Source organism: Drosophila gunungcola, chromosome 3R (genome assembly GCF_025200985.1).
Source record: "Drosophila gunungcola strain Sukarami chromosome 3R, Dgunungcola_SK_2, whole genome shotgun sequence".
NCBI lineage: Eukaryota > Metazoa > Arthropoda > Insecta > Diptera > Drosophilidae > Drosophila > Drosophila gunungcola.
Genome location: NC_069139.1, coordinates 5,163,032 through 5,182,126, shown reverse-complemented (window position 1 = coordinate 5,182,126; position 19,095 = coordinate 5,163,032). Strand labels below are relative to the sequence as shown.

The 19,095-nt window shown below is 38.6% G+C and overlaps 4 protein-coding genes across 4 annotated transcripts; all 4 read left to right on the top strand.

The window, feature by feature from the left end:
• The first annotated feature begins 159 nt into the window (after window positions 1-159).
• Window positions 160-961, top strand: LOC128266118 (uncharacterized). Its single transcript, XM_053002403.1, has 2 exons — window positions 160-275; window positions 328-961. The coding sequence occupies exons 1-2, from the start codon at window positions 225-227 to the stop codon at window positions 820-822; spliced, it is 546 nt and encodes a 181-aa protein (XP_052858363.1). The 5' UTR covers window positions 160-224; the 3' UTR covers window positions 823-961.
• Window positions 962-1,424: 463 nt separating this feature from the next.
• On the top strand, window positions 1,425-2,447 carry LOC128266126 (uncharacterized). Its single transcript, XM_053002415.1, has 2 exons — window positions 1,425-1,522; window positions 1,586-2,447. Exons 1-2 carry the CDS (start codon window positions 1,472-1,474, stop codon window positions 2,078-2,080), a joined length of 546 nt encoding a protein of 181 aa, XP_052858375.1. The 5' UTR covers window positions 1,425-1,471; the 3' UTR covers window positions 2,081-2,447.
• A 1,481-nt stretch (window positions 2,448-3,928) lies between these two features.
• On the top strand, window positions 3,929-4,599 carry LOC128266149 (uncharacterized). Its single transcript, XM_053002453.1, has 2 exons — window positions 3,929-3,969; window positions 4,035-4,599. The coding sequence occupies exons 1-2, from the start codon at window positions 3,949-3,951 to the stop codon at window positions 4,524-4,526; spliced, it is 513 nt and encodes a 170-aa protein (XP_052858413.1). The 5' UTR covers window positions 3,929-3,948; the 3' UTR covers window positions 4,527-4,599.
• A 499-nt stretch (window positions 4,600-5,098) lies between these two features.
• Window positions 5,099-5,862, top strand: LOC128266140 (uncharacterized). The gene is made up of 2 exons (XM_053002440.1): window positions 5,099-5,177; window positions 5,243-5,862. Exons 1-2 carry the CDS (start codon window positions 5,133-5,135, stop codon window positions 5,732-5,734), a joined length of 537 nt encoding a protein of 178 aa, XP_052858400.1. The 5' UTR covers window positions 5,099-5,132; the 3' UTR covers window positions 5,735-5,862.
• Window positions 5,863-19,095: the final 13,233 nt, after the last annotated feature.

Sequence of the window (19,095 nt, the reverse complement as noted above, 5' to 3'; positions counted from 1 at the left end):
TTGTGCTTTCGTGCCAAAGGGTTTACAGAGCAATTACCTTTATTGTAAACTATTTATACTTGTAAAACAATATAAAAGTAATCATGAATTTTACAATTAATGAATGTATAAATCCCACATCGGTAGCTTGTTAAACAGCACTTGTTGATTATACTTATATAGTATTTGAACTTTCCTATAAAAACTATCTGTTTTTTATTGCTGGCTTAGTTTGCTTAACTAAAATGATACGGGCAAGCTTGGGCATTATTTTTTTGCTGACCGCCGAGGGCTTAGTAGGTATAGTATTAAGATGGAATATGTCTTCTAAACAATCCTTTCTTTTAGAATTTTGGCTTCAACCAGTACACGGTCTCCATTGTGTCCTTTGGTCAGTCAAACGAAACTGGGGTGTGGGATATCAGCACTATTCGTTTGATGGGCCGTGAACGGTTGGTAAACGGAACAGTCACCCTGCACGAAGACATGGATAATTCGCACTGGAGTTTTTCGATGGACATGTATTTCGATGCCGACCGTAATGGCAACTACAAGCTGATGCCCTTCAACGTTCCAAAGATGCCTGTATGCGACGCGTACAAAAACTATCGAAAGTACTTCGCGAAACAAGCGAAAGTCGGAAAGCAAACCGATTTTCCATTCCACATGGATGTCTGTCCGATTCCAAAGGGCACTTACTTTCTGAAGGGCATTTCTTTGAACGCCGACGGTTTTCCACCGATGGTGCAGAGGGGCTATGCCCGGGGCGATGGAGCCTTTTACTACGATGACGTCCACGTTGGAAACTATACCATCACGGTGCTTTTGGAGGATAAGCAGTGAAGTGGGAAAGTTACACTTGTGGTTTAAGCAATGTAATAACAATCCCAACGCAATGCCAAGTTTTGATTGATTTCTAAAAAGCTAAACATAGATTGTTTCAACTAAGACATATTAACATTGTGGTCAATACGTTATTAAATTGTCATACAGCTGTCAAATGTTGTTATTTATTTTATTAGAAATTCGGTTTTAATTTTATGAAAACCCAAAATCTTAATCATATAGTTCATAAACAGCCAAACCCTGACTTACAAATTTTAATCGAATTTTCTGGACTCCATGATTTTTGTCAAAACTGAAAGGCATAATCTTTTGGCTGCTGACTATTACCACTATACCATTATTTTAAGAATCTATTTATTACAAATTTATATTTGTAAAAATTAAATAATAAATTTGGGGGAATCTAGCTTTCAAAAAGAATTCGATTATTCCATTCTGATTTCGTGCCAAAGTAATGAGGGAGTAGTTGTGAAATATAATAAGCTTGTAAAACCATATAAAAATAATCATGGATTCTAGGGCTAATGGTCTAATTATCACGGCGGTAACTTGTTAGGCAGCTATCAAAATTATATTATTAAATCATTTTGATCTGTCCCATAAAAACGACCTGTTTTTCGTTGCGGGCTCAGTTTGTTAAGCGAGAATGTTCCAGGCGAGTTTGTGCTTTCTTTGTTTGCTGATTGTCGAGGGCTTAGTAAGTGTTAAATGGGATACGAAAACTAGGACCGACTCTTAACCTGTACAATCATTCGCCTAGCGTTTTGGACTCGACAAGTACAAGATTTCCCTTGTGTCCTTTGATCAGTCAAATAAAACTGGTGTATGGGATGTCAGCTCTATGCGTTTGATCGGAAGGGAACGGTTGTTGAACGGAACCGCAACACTACACGAGGACTTGGATGATACGCACTGGAGTTTTTTGACAGAACTCTATTCTGATTTCGCCCGCGATGGCCACTACAAGCCGCTGCCCTTCAACACGCCCCAGTCGTCTGTATGTGAGGCGTACAAAAACTACCGAAAGTACTTCTCGAAACAAGCTAAGTTCGGAAAGCAAACCGATTTTCCATTGGATAGGGATCTCTGTCCCATTCCGAAGGGCACTTACTTTTTCAAAGATATTGCTCTGAACGCCAACGATTTTCCAACGACGATGCAGAGGGGCTATGTCCGGGGCAATGGATCCTTCTTCTACGACAACGTTCACGTGGGAACCTACACCTGGACCTTGCTTCTGGAGGATGAGGATTGAGTGGCAAAATATTATGTCTGGCATAAAGTTATCGCATTAATTTAGAAAATAACATGACTTTTATCTCTGCTATCCAGGGGAATGGTCTTTTATTAAAATGTTTACCTAAAATTAATAAGACTATTCTCTTAGTTGTATAGCTTTTTAACTGAAACTCTTAAAATCTTCTTTTTATTGTAAGCCGGAACGGTCCAGACTTGACTAATTTATCATATCATAAATTGTAATTTTGCTTTTTATATCATGTACGCATACAGCAAAAAACTTTTTAAGCTTTCAATAATTCGGTTTTAATATAATCAGCATCATTGTGTCCTTCGGTCAGATGAATCAAACTGGAGTATGGGATGTCAGCACGTTGCGATTGAACGAATATATATTTTATTAATTTTTTAAAATGTCCTTTAATAAAGATGGTTTCAAAGCAGACTGAGATTCATAAAAATACGGGGTGACACGAATATACATTTATTTTTTTTTAGCTATATGGTAAAATAACAAATATCAATGATGTCAATGCAAATAAGAAATAAGCCTATTAGAGTTTCATATTATAATATATATTTTTTTTAGTTGGCAGTCTACCTGAACCGTATGCACCTGTAATTCCGAGGCATAAATCATCAATGCAACTGCAGCAGGCCAAATAGAAATCGACCAAAATAGGCGCCCGCAGAGTTGTCCGATTTTCCCTGGCCTACGCCCTCGTTTACCTCCGAACCTCCGAACCTCTGCATCACCATCTCCATCGCCATTGCCATCCCGATTTACCTGAGCCTGTGACGAAATATTTAGTCGAAAATATTGTCCCTAATGCTGGCGCCAGACAAGTCCTATGCTGATGATGATGACAGACTTAGGCACCGTACACAAAACAAATCCAACCTGTCACACTAACGACTTCTGCGAAGACAATGGACCCGGCCAGCATCCCCTTTCCCATCCTCGATATCGTATACTAGGCTTGCAGTTTACTTTGGCTTCGTCTATAAGCCAAAAGTGTTGCACTAGTTTCGGAGGGATTTCTCCGGGAAAGACAAAGGGCCCGGGGATCTGTAGGGCTTTGTTTTCCACTCGGCTGCTGTGTGTGGAAATTGTGCATGCATTTTATGGTGCAATTCCTTTGTCCTGCCGGCGAAGGCAGGCCAATATTTTTATTGCCCGTGTAGCATATACTTGTAGCATCGTACGAGGCGAACAAATAGCTGCCACAGCCGCTAAGAGTTATGACCCGGCGCCTAGGAGCTCATCTCAACCAAACAAAGGGCTGTGAAAGGCACTTTTATTTCGGGATGGAACCAAATAAAATGGAATGGGGTAATATAAAGTAGCGATCGTGCACCGACTTCACCAATTCGATCCTCGAGCTATGGATTTTAAACGGTGCAAGCAATTCCAAGATCACATTGCCTTAGTAAAAAGGTATCAAAAGGTCTTCAACCCGAGACCCTAATGTCATCTAGATCCACTAATAAATACTAGGTATTATAAAAAGTGTTAAATTTGTAGGTTTTCATTTATTCTTTTATTCATTTATTTTTTCAATTGCAATACAACTTAATTTAAACTTATGCATAGTGTTGTAAGTATATAGAAGATTAGCGCTTAATAGAACGGAATCCGTAAATGTTAAAACTCGTGAACTTGGCCAATTACTTATCTCTTTGAATCATGTTATAGTTACGCTAATAACTTACAAATAAACAAGGTACAAGCAAAAACATGTTGCATGATAGTCTAGTAATTAATTTAACTAGTTATAAGTACAAAGGAATTTTCAAAGCCACAATTTTCCCTATAAATAAGATGAAATATAAAAAGCTAATGCAGTACACAGTACAATGGGGATTCGTTTTTGTATTTTACTTATGCTGGTGGGCGAAGCTTATGTGAGATACATAAAAACCTGTATTAAGTTGGAATATTTAAAGAAGAAAACTTCATTAATTTCCAGATGATCCTGCCAAAAACGTATGAAGTGCGTTTTGAATCTTTTAACTCAACGTGCGGCGAGTATTGTGATTTTAGCAAAATTCTATTTATGGGACGAGATCACAAGGCGAACGGAACTATGGAGTTGAAGCAAGACTTTGACAATGATAACTTTTTCGTCTCCGGTGAAAGTTTCATCGATTCCAATGGCAGCGGAGAGTACAAGAAGCTTCCCTTCACCATTCCCAAGCAACCCATCTGCAAGGCTTTGGAATCATATGCGGTCTACTTTGACGCGAGCTTGAAGTATGGAGTGAACACCGACTTTCCCCTCGACGCCCGCCCATGTCCCGTGCCAAAGGGGGTTTACTATTTAAAGGATGTGCTCATCAAAACTGACGATTGGCCGGCCATAATGCCGCGAGGCTATTTTAAAGCCGTTGCCAACCTAGTTAAGAATGATGAGGATGTCGCTTCTCTTGAAATTGTTGCCCACATCACAGACCTATTTTAACAACAATTTTTCTTCTCGAAATATATTTTTATTTTAGCAACGTAAAATATAAAAAAATGAAGAAGCTTGAAATTAATTTACCAACAAATAATAAAAAGTGAAAAACATAAAAATATGGATTTTTAATTAGCAGAAGAAGTAAGTATATACAATTTTGTAAAATGTTTTTTTATGGTGCGTTTAACAACCTAAAAGTCTTATTTATTTTTTATACGCGAGATTAGCTATTTTTAATGTTGAAAAAATATCCAGTCTTTAGATAAAGAAAAATAAGGGGTGCCGAAATAACTTTTGATATTTATGAAGAATATTTATTTAAGCATGCTCGTCTTTGGATGTACTTTAAGAATTAAGTGGTTTACAATTTTGACAACCGCTTATATTTTCGAGACAATCGTAAAGGAAAATCGTAATAATACAAAATTCGGATGTTATTTTTTTGTCATTTTTTGAGTTGTACATAACAACATGTAACATGTTAAAAAGCTTAAATGCAATCAAACTTGTAGTTAAAAAATACAGCGTTGTTTTATTTATCAGGTTCAGTCATTAGAATGTTGTATAAATAAAACTTGCAGCTCGTCACTTAGCCATTCCAGTCCTACAATGCAAAAAATATATATTTTTCTAATTTTGATTGCTGACTTTTGTGTAAGAATTTTTTTAGGACATTTATCGGTATCCCAGTTGAGTAAATCATATACTTGATTTTGCAGATGTCCTTGAGGAAGTCCTACGATGTGAGCTTGGTGTCTTGGAAGTCAACTGGAACATCGGTCTTCGACTTTAATGCTCGTCTGCTGGGGCGCGAACGCAGAGGCAATGGCACACTCCATTTGAAGGAGGATGTGGGCGACGATCACTTTACCGAGGAGCTTCAAACATATATCGATGCCAATGGCAGTGGGGATTACAAGCTGCTACCCCTTTCGTTGCCCCAACAACCCGTTTGCCAGGCGATAGATGCCTACTGGAAGTACTTCGAAGCGAGTCTAAAGTACGGGGTGAACACGGATTGTCCCTTTGCGAATCGCACATGCCCATTACCGAAGGGCCACTACTATTTCAAGGACATTACCGTCAAGACGGACGACTGGCCGCTTGTTATGCCTAGAGGTTATTTTAAGAGCGTTATAAGCTTTAAGAAGGATGGACAAGTAGTAAGTGTAATTGAAGTAACATGCCTTATTGCAGATCGCACGATCTGAGTTCCGTTCAATCCAACAAAATTCTAAAATAAAAATCCAGAAATTGTAACTCGATTACGAAAGTGATTAATCGGTTAAATGGCCGCTCAGATATGTATCCCCAAAAATTGATGATTCTAGAACCAGAGTCCGTCCTGCAAAGCATAAAAATATCAAAAAATACCAAAATATAAATAAAAATTTTACAACACTTAAAACTTTTCAAAAATTAAATAAGTTTGAGGTTCTTATTTAAATAGCTGGAAAGAAATCGTTGATTTAGGCTCTCTGCTGCTTACTTACTTTCACAAAAACGTTTTTTGGTCCTTAGACAACGATTTTATTATCCTAATCATAAACAAACCCCATACGGCAAAAGTGAAAAGTCAACTGCCGATATATGAAAAGTTAACGAAACCTACGTATGAAAACCGTATTGAAATTTAATGTTTACTTTAATTTTGTGCTTCCATTTTAGATGTTCTTTTCAAAATCATATGATGCTAGTTTCGTTTTCTGCATTTTAGAGCTATTTTCTCTCTGTGCAGCTCACATGTCAATAGATATTAATCAACGTCTTAGAAAATGTATATTTAATGCCCAAGTATTCACTTTTATCCAGATGGTTTAGTGTTAAAACTCTTTTGACAATGAAGCCGAGATTCTGGACCCCCCTATTGAAAGTGCCAAAGATCAGCATATCTGTCAGCCTAGATCTGCATTTGCAGACAATTTGGCTGGCTGGGGATCAAAAGCAAACTAAGAATAGCCGCCAACACCTCTCGTCCTTCGATCGATTCAGCTGCCTTGATAGGGAAATCCGGCCAAATGATTTCCAGCGAAATCTGATACGACCTGAAGCGATTTTCCGGGGCAAGATTGCGATACACCGATCACTTGTCCGATACGGAGATCAACGGCAAAAGGATCCTTGCCGGCCAGGATGATGTGCACATTTTCGGGCTAATCCTTCCCCGTCGTCTCGTCTTGTCGATTTTTTTCGGCCAACGCCCAGTGAATTGCCGTCGCCGCTGTGGCTTTATGCTAATGATCGGTTCTGGCCCAGAAACTAGACCAAAACGAGGAGGACCGCAGCGCTAAAACCACTCATGGCTCATTGTCCGGCGATTGTTTCGTCAAAACCGAATGCAGAAACAAGAGGAAGCCGAGCCTAAATATTGCAAATCTGCCCAGGCGACTGGGCCATTGTTTTGGCCACGCCAGGCCCGGTTCGTTGGTTGGTTGGTTGGTTGGTTGGTTGGTTGGCAACTGCGGCGAGTGCGAAAATAAAAATCTCTTAATCGGCACTGGCGACAGCATTCAATGAGTTCTGCACTGCCTCTGGCTGGAGGACAAACTGGCCAGCCAGCCAGGCAGGCGAACTGGCACTTGAAACATGACAATATCAATTTGTACGTACAATGGCCTAATCTGATAATCAGTGCAAACATGTCCTTTGTGTCCATTGTGCGTGGAACAATGCAAACGGCATAGTTGTGCGCCAGGATTAGGTGCCAAAGCCAGGCCAGTTGAAAATCGTAAAAAAAAAAAAAAAGAAAGGATGAAAAGAAGTAAGTTTTTTTGGCAGACCGCCCGGCCAAACAGCGAGTTCATTACGCGACTCTATTAAATGATTAATGGGCGTTTTATGGTAAACTCCCGCTCCGACGATCCCCATAAAACGAGCGATCATAAAAGGCAGACAAGTAAAAACAAGGGAGCCCCCGAGATGATCGCTGCATGTAAAATGAACCCGGGACAACGGGCTCCGAACTCCGGCTTGTCAATCAAACTGCTTGAAGGGAACACAACATAAAAATGATCGACAACAGTGACACTTTGGGCGGCAGGAATGTCGCGGATAAGCATCAACACACAAACACACACCGAGATCGGGGGAAGAGGGTTCATTTATCATCGCAGAGATTGGGGAATGGAAATGGTAGGTGTGGCGTATGCCCAGCATGAATTAATCATCGCACAAATCAAATTGAAATCACGGCAGGCACAAAAAATAATAAAAATATCATAACAAATGCTGCAGACAGCATTAATGAGCCACGACAGTCCTTTCCATTAGATGTATTTATTCAATGAGAATGAGAATGAGGGTTGAGTTTCGCAGAGAGATACTCAGTTAACCACAAATTGACTTGTTTTGCCGGGTTGAACAACTCCCCACAAATTAGCTGCTCAATTGGGTAATAAAACCAAATGTGCCAATTGTGAGTGCACAAAACTTTTCCCTTGGCGGGAACTTCGGCAGTAAGTGCCCCCGAAAACAATTGTGCAATTGCATTAATTGCATTGTCGAATGAAAACAAAAGCCACAGGACATCGCCTCAAATGGCTGCTGCATATGCTGGGATTTGTTGGCACTTTTGAGGGGGTTTTCACTTGGTGGCTTAGAGATAGCGTCCACTCAATTATGTCATATCGGCGATACTAAATGGACTTTTAACTTGCTTTGATTGTATAATTTGGACCGCTCTTCTGGGCTTACCTTTTATGGCCGGCCATTAAAAAGGCCAATGAGCTTGCTCAGATTTATCAGCGTGCACGCCATAAAGTAACAAATAAATTTAAATACTAATAATAATAAAAAGTAATACACGCACACACTCGCCTTCTTTGGTGGCATCCTCGAAAAGGATACACCATACTACACCATGCCGTGTGCGAAGGACCAAACACATTTATGGCAAGCAATTAAATGGGGCTGCCATTTGTTTTATTATAACAGCGAGCGGCATTCAACATCGCCATCATCGGGAGCGAAAGCAAGGCAGCATCGGCATCAGCGATAAGGCTCCGTTTTATTATTATCCTTTATGCTTTTCGTGTGCTTTTTTTTTTCGTCCTCGGCTGGCGGTGCCCTTAGCTTTGGGGGCGTGGCCCGGGCAGGGGGCGGCCCACATTAGAATAGGCAAAGCTAAAATAAGACAACTTAAATTGTATTTCCTATAGAGAAATTTTAATGCTCTGACTTTGGAACTTTAAAAGAAAGTTTTTAAACCATGAATTTGTATATTTAGGTTTTAAATATTTGATTATAATAATTCTATGTTACTTACAAGAAGTCTTTGTTTATAAATTATAATATCTAATTCCCCAAACGGATAGGATACAGTTCATATGATTTAAATTAAATTTTGTAAAAACAAAATATTTGTATACTTATTCATGGTTTTAATTTAGGTCTTTTAATTATAATGCTATATATATTTTTGTCGATCATCTCTCCCTGTTATCCATTTGTTTATTTATTAATTTTTATAAGATATTTTAGGAGTTACATATTAGTTTTCATTCCTTTTTAAGGCATTTTTAATTCCCTTAATCAATTTTGTAACCCAACTACTCAACCTTTAGTAGAGTATCAGAAGACAAGGCCATAAAAAGTCGCAATGCGCCATAAAAACAGTTAAAGCCAAGACAAAAGTAACACACACACACACATACACAAATGCGATTTGGGAGTCGTTAAAAGCGCGCATGTGTGTGCGGCAAAGTCCTGTACAAATTAAGCCTTTTCTAGGCAAACAAACGAGCGCACATCCTTGTTAAGCGTACGTACACATACAATATATAACCAAATAAAGCGCCACCGATGAGATCTCTCGGAAGCCCCCCCTTAACCCTCCCACGCCCCTGAGCATGTGCAAAGTAGGTTGCTCAAATCGCACACAACATAAAACATTTTTAATGCCAAACAGCAACAAAATGAAAAAAAAAAAACAAAAAAGCAGAAGAGCAGACAATAAAAAAAAGGCACACAAAACGAGCATAAAAATGGCAGCTGGCAAAAGAAAATGGCCGCCCGTGTAACCCCCATTTTCCACAGTCCCCCCAACAAAGTCTTGCACCCCCGCCATCCATTTGGCGGTCATACGTACAGGATATTGTGTAAAAAGGATTAATGTGCCCCTTTTCTCTCTTTGTTTTAATTGCATTGAGGTTAAGGGGTGCAGGGGACTTGGCCAAGAGGAATGGGCCCAAGCGGAATGTAAAATGCCCAAAAGCGACGGAAAATAAATGTATATATTACTATCAGTGGCGTAGGAAATTTTAAAATAAGGATTTCAATGTGTTGGTGTTACGTACGAAGTAAAAGTTAATAGAGAGATTTATGTTTTCTTTTAAAAATTTATGTTGTTTTTTTGTAATAATATATTTATATATTTTTTTTCCTTTATCCCCTTAACTACTCCTCTGATTTTTTTTTGGATAACCGGCGAATAAAATATATATTTGATGCCATAAAAATGTCACAGACGCCTTGAGTTATGCAGCCTGGACTGTGGCTTATGTGGCGCCCTCAGCCAAATCCCATTCCCAATTCCATTCCCCATCCTTTGTGGCAATGCCATTACCACTTCTTTTTGAACCACAAAAGGCCGGAGCTTAACCCTTTTGTTTTTCACGGTTTTAATTTATATATACGACTGCACACGAATTTATTGCTATATTATATAATTGTATTATGTAAGGGACTCTCACTGGTAGTTAAGATTTCGGATTTGGACAATGGAAATGTGAGAGTTGTTATCTTATTTTCCGGCCTTGAATTGTGGGTTTATTAAAAAGAAAACAATCGTTTTAGATATATACTAAGTTGATAAAAAGAAAAATTAATGGGGCTCTAACATTTCAATAGGGTAATCATATTAAATTGTAATTTACTGCTAGTTTCAAAAAAAAATACATAATAAGTTTAGGCTTGTAGTATATCCTTTTAATTTCCCATTGCTACCTTATTTAACTTAAAATATATACACGTTATACATAAGTCAAATTATTTTAATTTTAAACCCTGTTATATTTTTATTTCTGTGTTTTAATATAAGTTATTTTAATTTAAAAGCTTTTCTTTTGGCTTTTCTAACACCTATTAAATTTAAATAATACCATTTACATTATTAAACTTTTAACTGTCGGCTTACATAATTATTTTTTTTAATTTAAAAGCTTTTTCTCTTAGTTACCTTGGCCACTTGCAACAGTTTCATTTATTCAATTAGTCGTTACCTCAATAAAGCATATTCTCTGCCAGGTTGCACGACCTCTACCATTTGTTGTCCCACAGCACCTAACTGGGTCCAAATCAGCGATTCATCTGGGCCCACGCTCTCATTGCCGCCATTTCAAACCCATTCCTCAACGTTTTTTTCTCCTCTTTGTTTTGCCATAATTTGTGTTCATTTTATGCAGAGCCTGTGTGTGTCTCATAGTTAAACATCTCTCATTTATATGCGCCCGAAACGGGCTTTAACTAAGCGCGGTAGCAGTTTAGCTGTCCGCACACGCAAATTTTCCAGGCGCACACCTGCGGTTCCAGCCAAACTGGGAATCTGCAGTTGGAGCCTGTCCCCAGATCAGGATCCCCACTCCAAAATAGGTGGGAGGGGTGGCAAGGGGAAGGCAGCTCTTTAATTTATGGCGCTTGTCATATTTTGTTAGACACGGCGATTAATTAAAGTGCAGAACTTGAACCCGAAACCCTTGGCGAACCTCTGGGGCTAATTGAAAACTGCTCTGGGAGATGGAAAACAGAAGGTAACCGCTTATTAAAAACGCAAGCCCTAAAAAGAAGGCAAAACACGAGAAAAGGAGACCAACTCAAGTGGCGCTGTTTGAGTAGTTGGCTAATAAATATCCCCGGTCAGAGCCTGTCAGTCAGTCAGTCAGTAAGTCAGCCAGTCAGTCAGTTGGTCGCTGGCCAAGAGGTACCAGCATCAGCCACTCAATGGCCAAGTCATCGATATTAGCCCGATTCCGCGTAGCCTCCAATATAAAAAAACGCCAATCATCGCAGGAGCGGCTCTGAGTGGCAGTCGCCGCCGCCGTAAACACAAATGAGCTCTGCGTAAACCCACGAAAAAAAATATATATTTAAAAAGTAAATTGAATTTAGTGCCAGTCATCCAGCGAAATGCACTTCTCCCTCGCTACCCCTACAATAAAAAAGGGGGGCGTGGCAGGAGACAGCTCAAGTGCACATGACATGCTAATTAAAAGACAGCACCAGAACAGCCGCCTCTTTGAAGGGGAATATGGATCTGGTATTGCAGGTACCCCGTCCAAGATATACTACTTTCCGGCTAATCCGTCTCATGCTGACTGCAATTTGTCAACCACAATTAAAATGCAGTTGTGCGATGACATCGTGAGTGGTTGTGTCAGCAGAAAAGAGCTTAAATAGAAGAGCAAAACATATAATTTCCTTATGTGGATATATAAACAGAGATCTGTTTCCAATAGAGATCACAAATAAAAAATAAAGACAGCTATAGCTCAAACCATTTTTAAAAGTTAGCATTGTTTAAATAATTAAAGGAATAATAAAACAAGAAGGAAAGCAAACTTCGGCAAGCCGAAGTTCATATACCCTTGCAGCTATTGCATTAATTAAATACTTTTGAAAACATTTAAATTATGATTTACTTGAGTATGTGCTAAAAAAAAACATTGAAACTATGATTATTTGCAGCTCAATTATTAGATAGTTATTTTATATATTTTTATTATTTCTATGGGAGCTATATGCTATAGACGTCCGATTTTGATAAAATTTATACCATAATTCTGAAATAATTAAACATTGCTATATGTCGAAGAACTAAACAAAAAATTAAAAAACAGAAAAGTTATAATTTTTTTCATTTATTTTTCCGATTGTTCCTATGGGAGCTATATGCTATAGTCGTCCGATTTTGATGAAATTGAAACCGTAATTCTGAAATATTAAACCATTACTATATCTCGAAGAACTAAACAAAAAATTAAAAAACAGCAAAGTTATAATTTTTTTTCATTTATTTCTTCCGATTGTTCCTATGGGAGCTATATGCTATAGTCGTCCGATTTTGATGAAATTTAAACCGTAAATCGGAAATATTTTACCATTACTATATGTCGAAGAACTAAACAAAAAATTAAAAAACAGCAAAGTTATAATTTTTTTTCATTTATTTTTCCGATTGTTCCTATGGGAGCTATATGCTATAGTCGTCCGATCCGGCTCGTTCCGACTTATATACTACCTGCAATAGAAAGACAACTTTTGGGAAAGTTTCATGCAGATAGCTTTAAAACTGAGAGACTAGTTTGCATATAAACGGACGGACAGACGGACAGACGGACAGACGGACATGGCTAGATCGACTCTCCTAGTGATGCTGATCAAGAATATATATACTTTATAGGGTCGGAAACGTCTCCTTCACTGCGTTGCAAACTTCTGACTGAAATTATAATACCCTCTGCAAGGGTATAAAAAAATTAATTAGATTTACATTTAATCAAAGCCTACCCTACTCAAGGGTCACAAAAATAAGCCAATAAATAAAAAATTATAAAGGTCTTTTTAATATAGTTTTAGTTCCATAAATCGAAAGTTACTTGCTGGCTTAAGCTCTTTATTTTTAGTTAAGTTTTCTTTACTGCAAAATTTCATTGGTTTTTCTTAGTTTAAAAGCTACTTTTAACTTATAACATAATTATCAGTATACAAAATAAACCTTTTTGGATCCAAATAAATGTACAATGTATATTTTATAAATAGAATTCGAAGTTTAAAAAGAGGGCAAAAACATTATTAAAAGTAAAACAAAGCATTTTGGTAGCACTAAATAAAATACAATTTGTATGAAGCGTTATACTTTTGAAAATGTTTTAGCCCTGTTTGTGCACCCAAAACCTTTGCGAATATATCCTATATATTAATGTTCGAAAATATATGTGGTATACACTATTCCCAGCGTAATTTCAATTCAAAAGAGTTTTTTATATGATGAAAGCAGTAAAGAGCCCTCGTGACTTATTTTTCCCATCTCCATCCGATTTTCCCAGTGGGAATTGTGACTCGCATTTGCCTTGATCTGGGCCACCTCCATGGCTCCAACTGCCTGCCCACGCAATTCCCGGTAATCCGCTCCAGTTGAGCTCTCTCATTGCCGGCCGGGCGAGCGATATGCCTTATAATTACATGGCTTATTGTCATACGCCTATTCAGCTTATTATCCAAGGAGAAGGCGCGCGCGCCTTTTGCTTAACTGATCGATTTCGGTGATCGAAACGCGATAATCTAAGCGGAGGTGATCGGGGGGCGTTCGAGCTTATTGATCTCCCCATTGAGGTTGGCTGCTGGCCAACCTACCTTAAATTTGATCTGGCTTTGTTTTTGTTTGCCCGGCGCACCGTCGATTGTCACTCGATCGTAGGCGAGAATTTCCGATCAACAGGCTGCGGTCTCTTATTTTGATCGACGGCAGCAGGCCAAACTTAGACCCCTTCAGTCAGGTAAGTAGAGAGTCGCAGCCGGGCCAAGATGGATCGTTGACGAAGCCACACAGCGTGTTGATTTATTCCCCATAGACATAGACCCGGTAACTGAGCTGACTTTTGAGCCTACCCCTCTACATATATGGTGGCTTTATATGCCCCAAGTATATGATATTTCTTTGGCGAAGTAATAATAAACCACACTACGATGACGTCTATAAAGTGGAATGACTTAGAAGCGAATGGGTAATGCCCTTATTTACGTATTGAATGCCTTGAAATTTGGGTTTAAATACCCGGAATTTGTTTTTTAAATGCCAAATGATTCTGGTTTGTATATTTCTTTAATTTTTTGTAAGTACATATACAAATATATTGAAATGAGATCATAATCAACATTCATCAAAGTAATACTACTTAAAATACCATAAATAAGAGCCTTTCTCTGCGCTTGTCAAAACGCCTACCAAACCAAAACAACCATATGAAAATTCCTCCACAACTCGCCATGAATCACTTAGAATGACTTATTTCGACAGTGTAGCGCCTTGATAAGTAAATATTATGGCATCTTAGGCATTACATTATTCCAACACCCTCTTCAACACGTATATAAGCTGCTTGTACGTATTCATCAGGCGCTGCTAGTTTCGTATGCAGCTCAGGATTGTCGCTTGCTCCTCGTCGTTGTCGTTGTCGTTGGCGTTGTCGTTGTCACTGTCGACATCGTTGATCATTGCCAATGGCCAAGGCAAAAGGTAAAGACCACAGGAACAACAATAATAAAAGCAACAGCAGGAACAACGGCACCGATTGACAATGATGATGATGATGTTGTTCCTTCAAAGTTCGAACTTCCAGTTAATACACAGAACAAAATACATAACCAATTCCTTTTATTGATTAATGATTTTTTACTTTTAATTAAATTTCATTTCATTTTAAGCAATAATATGAACGGAATAATTTTAGTTGCTGTAAAAAAGTTCTCCTAAAAATAGTGTTTAAAAATTAAATGGATAGTTTTTAGTATTTAGTTAGTATTTTCTCTCAATGCAGTTGTGGGTTGCCTGTTGCCTTTGCGATGATTTCGTTGATCGCGACTTGCAGTTTGGGGCGCGACAAGAATAATTACAAATGTCACATGAAATCAGAAGGCATCATAAATCAAATCAAATTATAATTAAGCATATTTGATCAGTTTGTTCGCCATGGTCCGCAGTATCTGAATGTGTCCGTGCTTATCTGGGCACTCTGGTAATGGTAAATGGTAGCAGTTCCTCCAGTTCCTCCAGTTCCTTCGACTTCTTCAACTCCTTATCTCAGATGCCTGTGTGTGTTATGGGCCTAGTTTCGTTTTGTACGAGTATCTCGGCTTCGTTATTGAATCATTTCTACTTATTTGGCATAAGTAATTGAATTTGTGCTTATTTATGCTGGCACTGATGATGTCGATGATGAGGCGGTCAGGATAATCGCAGCCAATTCATTAATTTCCAAGGCAACGCGTGTGGCTCAGACAGTGGAAGTCGGCTAAAAGTGAAGACAGTTACTGCAGCAGCTCGAAAGTTTAGCTCTATCGAGTGGCCACCGTACAATCGCACCATATTTGCCTTCAATATCATTAACATCAGCATTCATTTGTCTCTGACTCATGCGACTTGTTCCAGTTTGTGGGTCGGCTTATAGAGCTCGATATGTTTGTTTTGACAGCATATCTAATAATTCGATTAATAAAATCCATGTACGCGTGTGAGTGTAATTATTTTGTCATTGATTTCGATTGGAGAATTTAAGCCTACGGCCGACGGTTAAAGCCAATTTCAGCTCGTTGTGATGTTTATGGCCAAAGCCATATATTGCACAATTTATCAGGGGTAAATAAAGGCAAATGAAATAAATACAAGCGCTGCTCATATGTTTTGCCGGGGCGAGAAGAGGGAGAATATTTATGTTTAGATTTAAACATTTGCAAAACGAAAAGTCATAAATTACTTCCGCAGCGGCAAGGATGCGCCCAAGGATGCCCACTCCACTCCACCCCACCCCACGCCACGACCAAATGCCACTACAATCCACATGAAAAATCTTCATTTTACGATTTTTGGCGCACAAGGAGAAGATGGAGAAGGATGTACAAAGCCAAACACACATATCAAGGAAGAAAAGCCAAAGCTTTCCTATGCCTGCCGAGATAAAACGTTGGCATAGAAATCAGTGGCATGTATCTTATGGATACAGCAGCCATTTTTATTGTGAACTTACTTCAGGGGAGTGGGTTTCATCGGTGGAAGGGGGGATGTCGAGGGGGAGCAGGATGAAGATGGAGCTGCCTTCAGCCTCTGAGGTGGGCGCAATTGTAGTCGCTGGGGCTGCCTCAACATTAAAATAAATATGTACAAATGCTTAGATAAATAGCAGCCAAGTGATGTGACTCCTGCAAAGGATGACAGCCAAAATGGCGCAAAAGGAGAAACTCTAAGGAACTGGGCCATGGGCGTAGTGGCAAATAATTTCACGGTGTGCCTGGACAATTAAGATGTGCCAGATAGGACATCCGAAACACAACTTAAGGAAAAATATATATAGTTTAAAACGATTGAACAGGTTTTGCTTTTGGTTTTACTCGAAAAGTAATGATTTTTAAGTGTCTAAAATGTGGAACAAAGAATTCAAGGATTCTTGTAGATAAAAAAAGTAAGAGTTGTGTTAGAAAATATTTTTGTAAGAAAACAATTTTTGTAAAATAACCATTTAACTTTTTTTTCTTAAATCCAAAAAGGCTCTTTTATCTGAGTAAAACTTAATGTATAATATTAAAAGCAGCCTGAACGTAATGTACTTTTTATATTAGTTGAAATATAAAGCATTTTGATACCCAAAAAAACATAACTTTTCTTAAAGATAAAATTGATTTTAAAAAACTAGCAGTTTTGACTGGAAAACATTTTTTTAATATTTTAATTTTATATAAAGTAAGCATTTAACTCTTTTAAAGGCCAAAAACACGTTTTATCTGGGTAAAACTAAGTCAAAGTATTTCTTAAAGATTCCCTACTGCTTAAATTCTTTAGTAAGATGGATTGGAAATCAGATGTAAATGTTCTGTAACTATTTTCTAGGGGACACTTGTCTGAATCATAACATAATTCTTTATTGTTTTAAATAATTACTCTTGTAAAATAAGTATTATTGTAGGGGTTGGCAAGTATTCCCCCTTTGCAACGCCCCTGAAAAGGGGGGGGAGGGCGAAAAGAAGAAGAACAGAGGCACTGCTCATACACACAACATTTATATTTCAGCGGAGAAAGCTCGTATATTATCATAAAACAAGTTGGATGCCACTGGCGGGGTGAGGGGATCGTCAAGGGGGGTGGAAGGGGGATGAGAAGACATGGGTGGGGGGTCTGTTGGGTTGAGGGGGGTGGGGGGTGGCGTGTGATGCGCAAAAGTCGGGTCGTAAATCTTTGCGATAACATTTTATGCGAAACATTTCTTTTTCTGGTCCAGAGGGAGCAGCAGCAACAACAACAGCAATCGCAACAAAAACAACAGCAAGGACACCCACGCCAAAGGAGCAAGGGGGTGGGGTTGGGTGGTGTGTGGGTGGTTGGTGGTTGCGGGTGGTTTTTGGCTGGCACTCGGGAGCTGCGTTTAACATTGGCAATCGCACGGAAAATGGCGCGTACAGTGTGCTCCTGATTTTCCTTCCACCTCCTCCTCCTCCTCCTCCCTTTATTTTCGTCCTGCCAAAAGGAAAAAGCGAAAAGAAACAGCCGCAGCTGAAAGCAACAGCAACAACACCAGCGAAACTTTTGGGCCGTGACTTGTGGGCCAGGTTAAAGGCAACGTTTTTTTTTTTTTTTTTTTTTTGGGTTGCAAGGATATAAAACAGGCTGAGGGCAGGATGCGCCTGCCACGTTTTATTGTTTTTGTTGTATTGCCCCGGCTGGAAAAGTGGGTGGCTTAGGATCTACTGCTCCGCTCTAATGTTTGAAGAATTTATGGCTTTCAGAGATGTATCTATGTGTGGCAAGGGAATACGGCTAAGAAATGGCGGCATGGTCCAAATAGGACTGTACTTAAAGACCAGCCAGTTGTCATATTTCAGGTGTTGACTTTCAAAAAGATTTGGTAATAATCATAAACCTCACAGAAAGAAAAACATAGTTAAGACTGAATATGATAATCTGTGAGTATAAAACAAAACTAAATACACCATTAGTTTTTACTAAAAATTACTAGAAAATTTTATTTTCAATATTATTAGCTAGTAATAAATTATGTGACTTTAGGATTTACAATTTTTGACATATAATAAAAAAAAAGGGTTCCCCTATTAAGTTTAAGTATTTTTTTAAAATTTGAACATTTAATACAAAAACTTCTAAAACTTGTCATTTCTTTTAAATTCCTGATGTGTTCGTACAAATTCTGACATAATTTCTTTCAGTTTACATATTTTGAAAACTATGTCGAGTGTTTTGGCACAACAATCAACAATAACAACAAGAAGACATCACAAACAGGTATGTCAGCATAGTTTTGAGTGGTTGAGGTGGCTGGAGGACCGTGAAACTCAATGCTCCAGAGGAAAATCCAGGACAATGGGATACGCAACATCAAAGCCGCGCAAATGCAACACAAGGAGACCCGATGATGTGACAGTTTTTCATCAATTCACCATTCACCTCCTCTCCTCACCGAAAAAAAAATAGAAAATAAACTCGCAGTGAAATTGTTTTTTGTTTGTTTTCGTGGCTGTCGTGGATGTTTAAGTGCCCGAAAACAGTGCAAGGAATCCTTTTTGTTGTCGCTGCATTTTGTCAAACATGAAAGGCACTTTTCACGATTTCCCCCCTTTGTCAGGTGCAGACATTTTGCGCCATTGTTCGTTTTGCGGTTGGATAAAGAGGGAATGGAAAAGGGATTCCCAATAAACGGAGTTATCATAATTTCCATAAAAAAAGGAGCGCTCCCAGGAAGGCCAACGTAATGGCTCATAATTCCAATTTGGAGAGACAAGTTTCTCACAATTAAAATTGCATCAGGTTGTGGGAAAAACTTTCTCACAGTCTTCGGCCGCTGTTCGATCATAA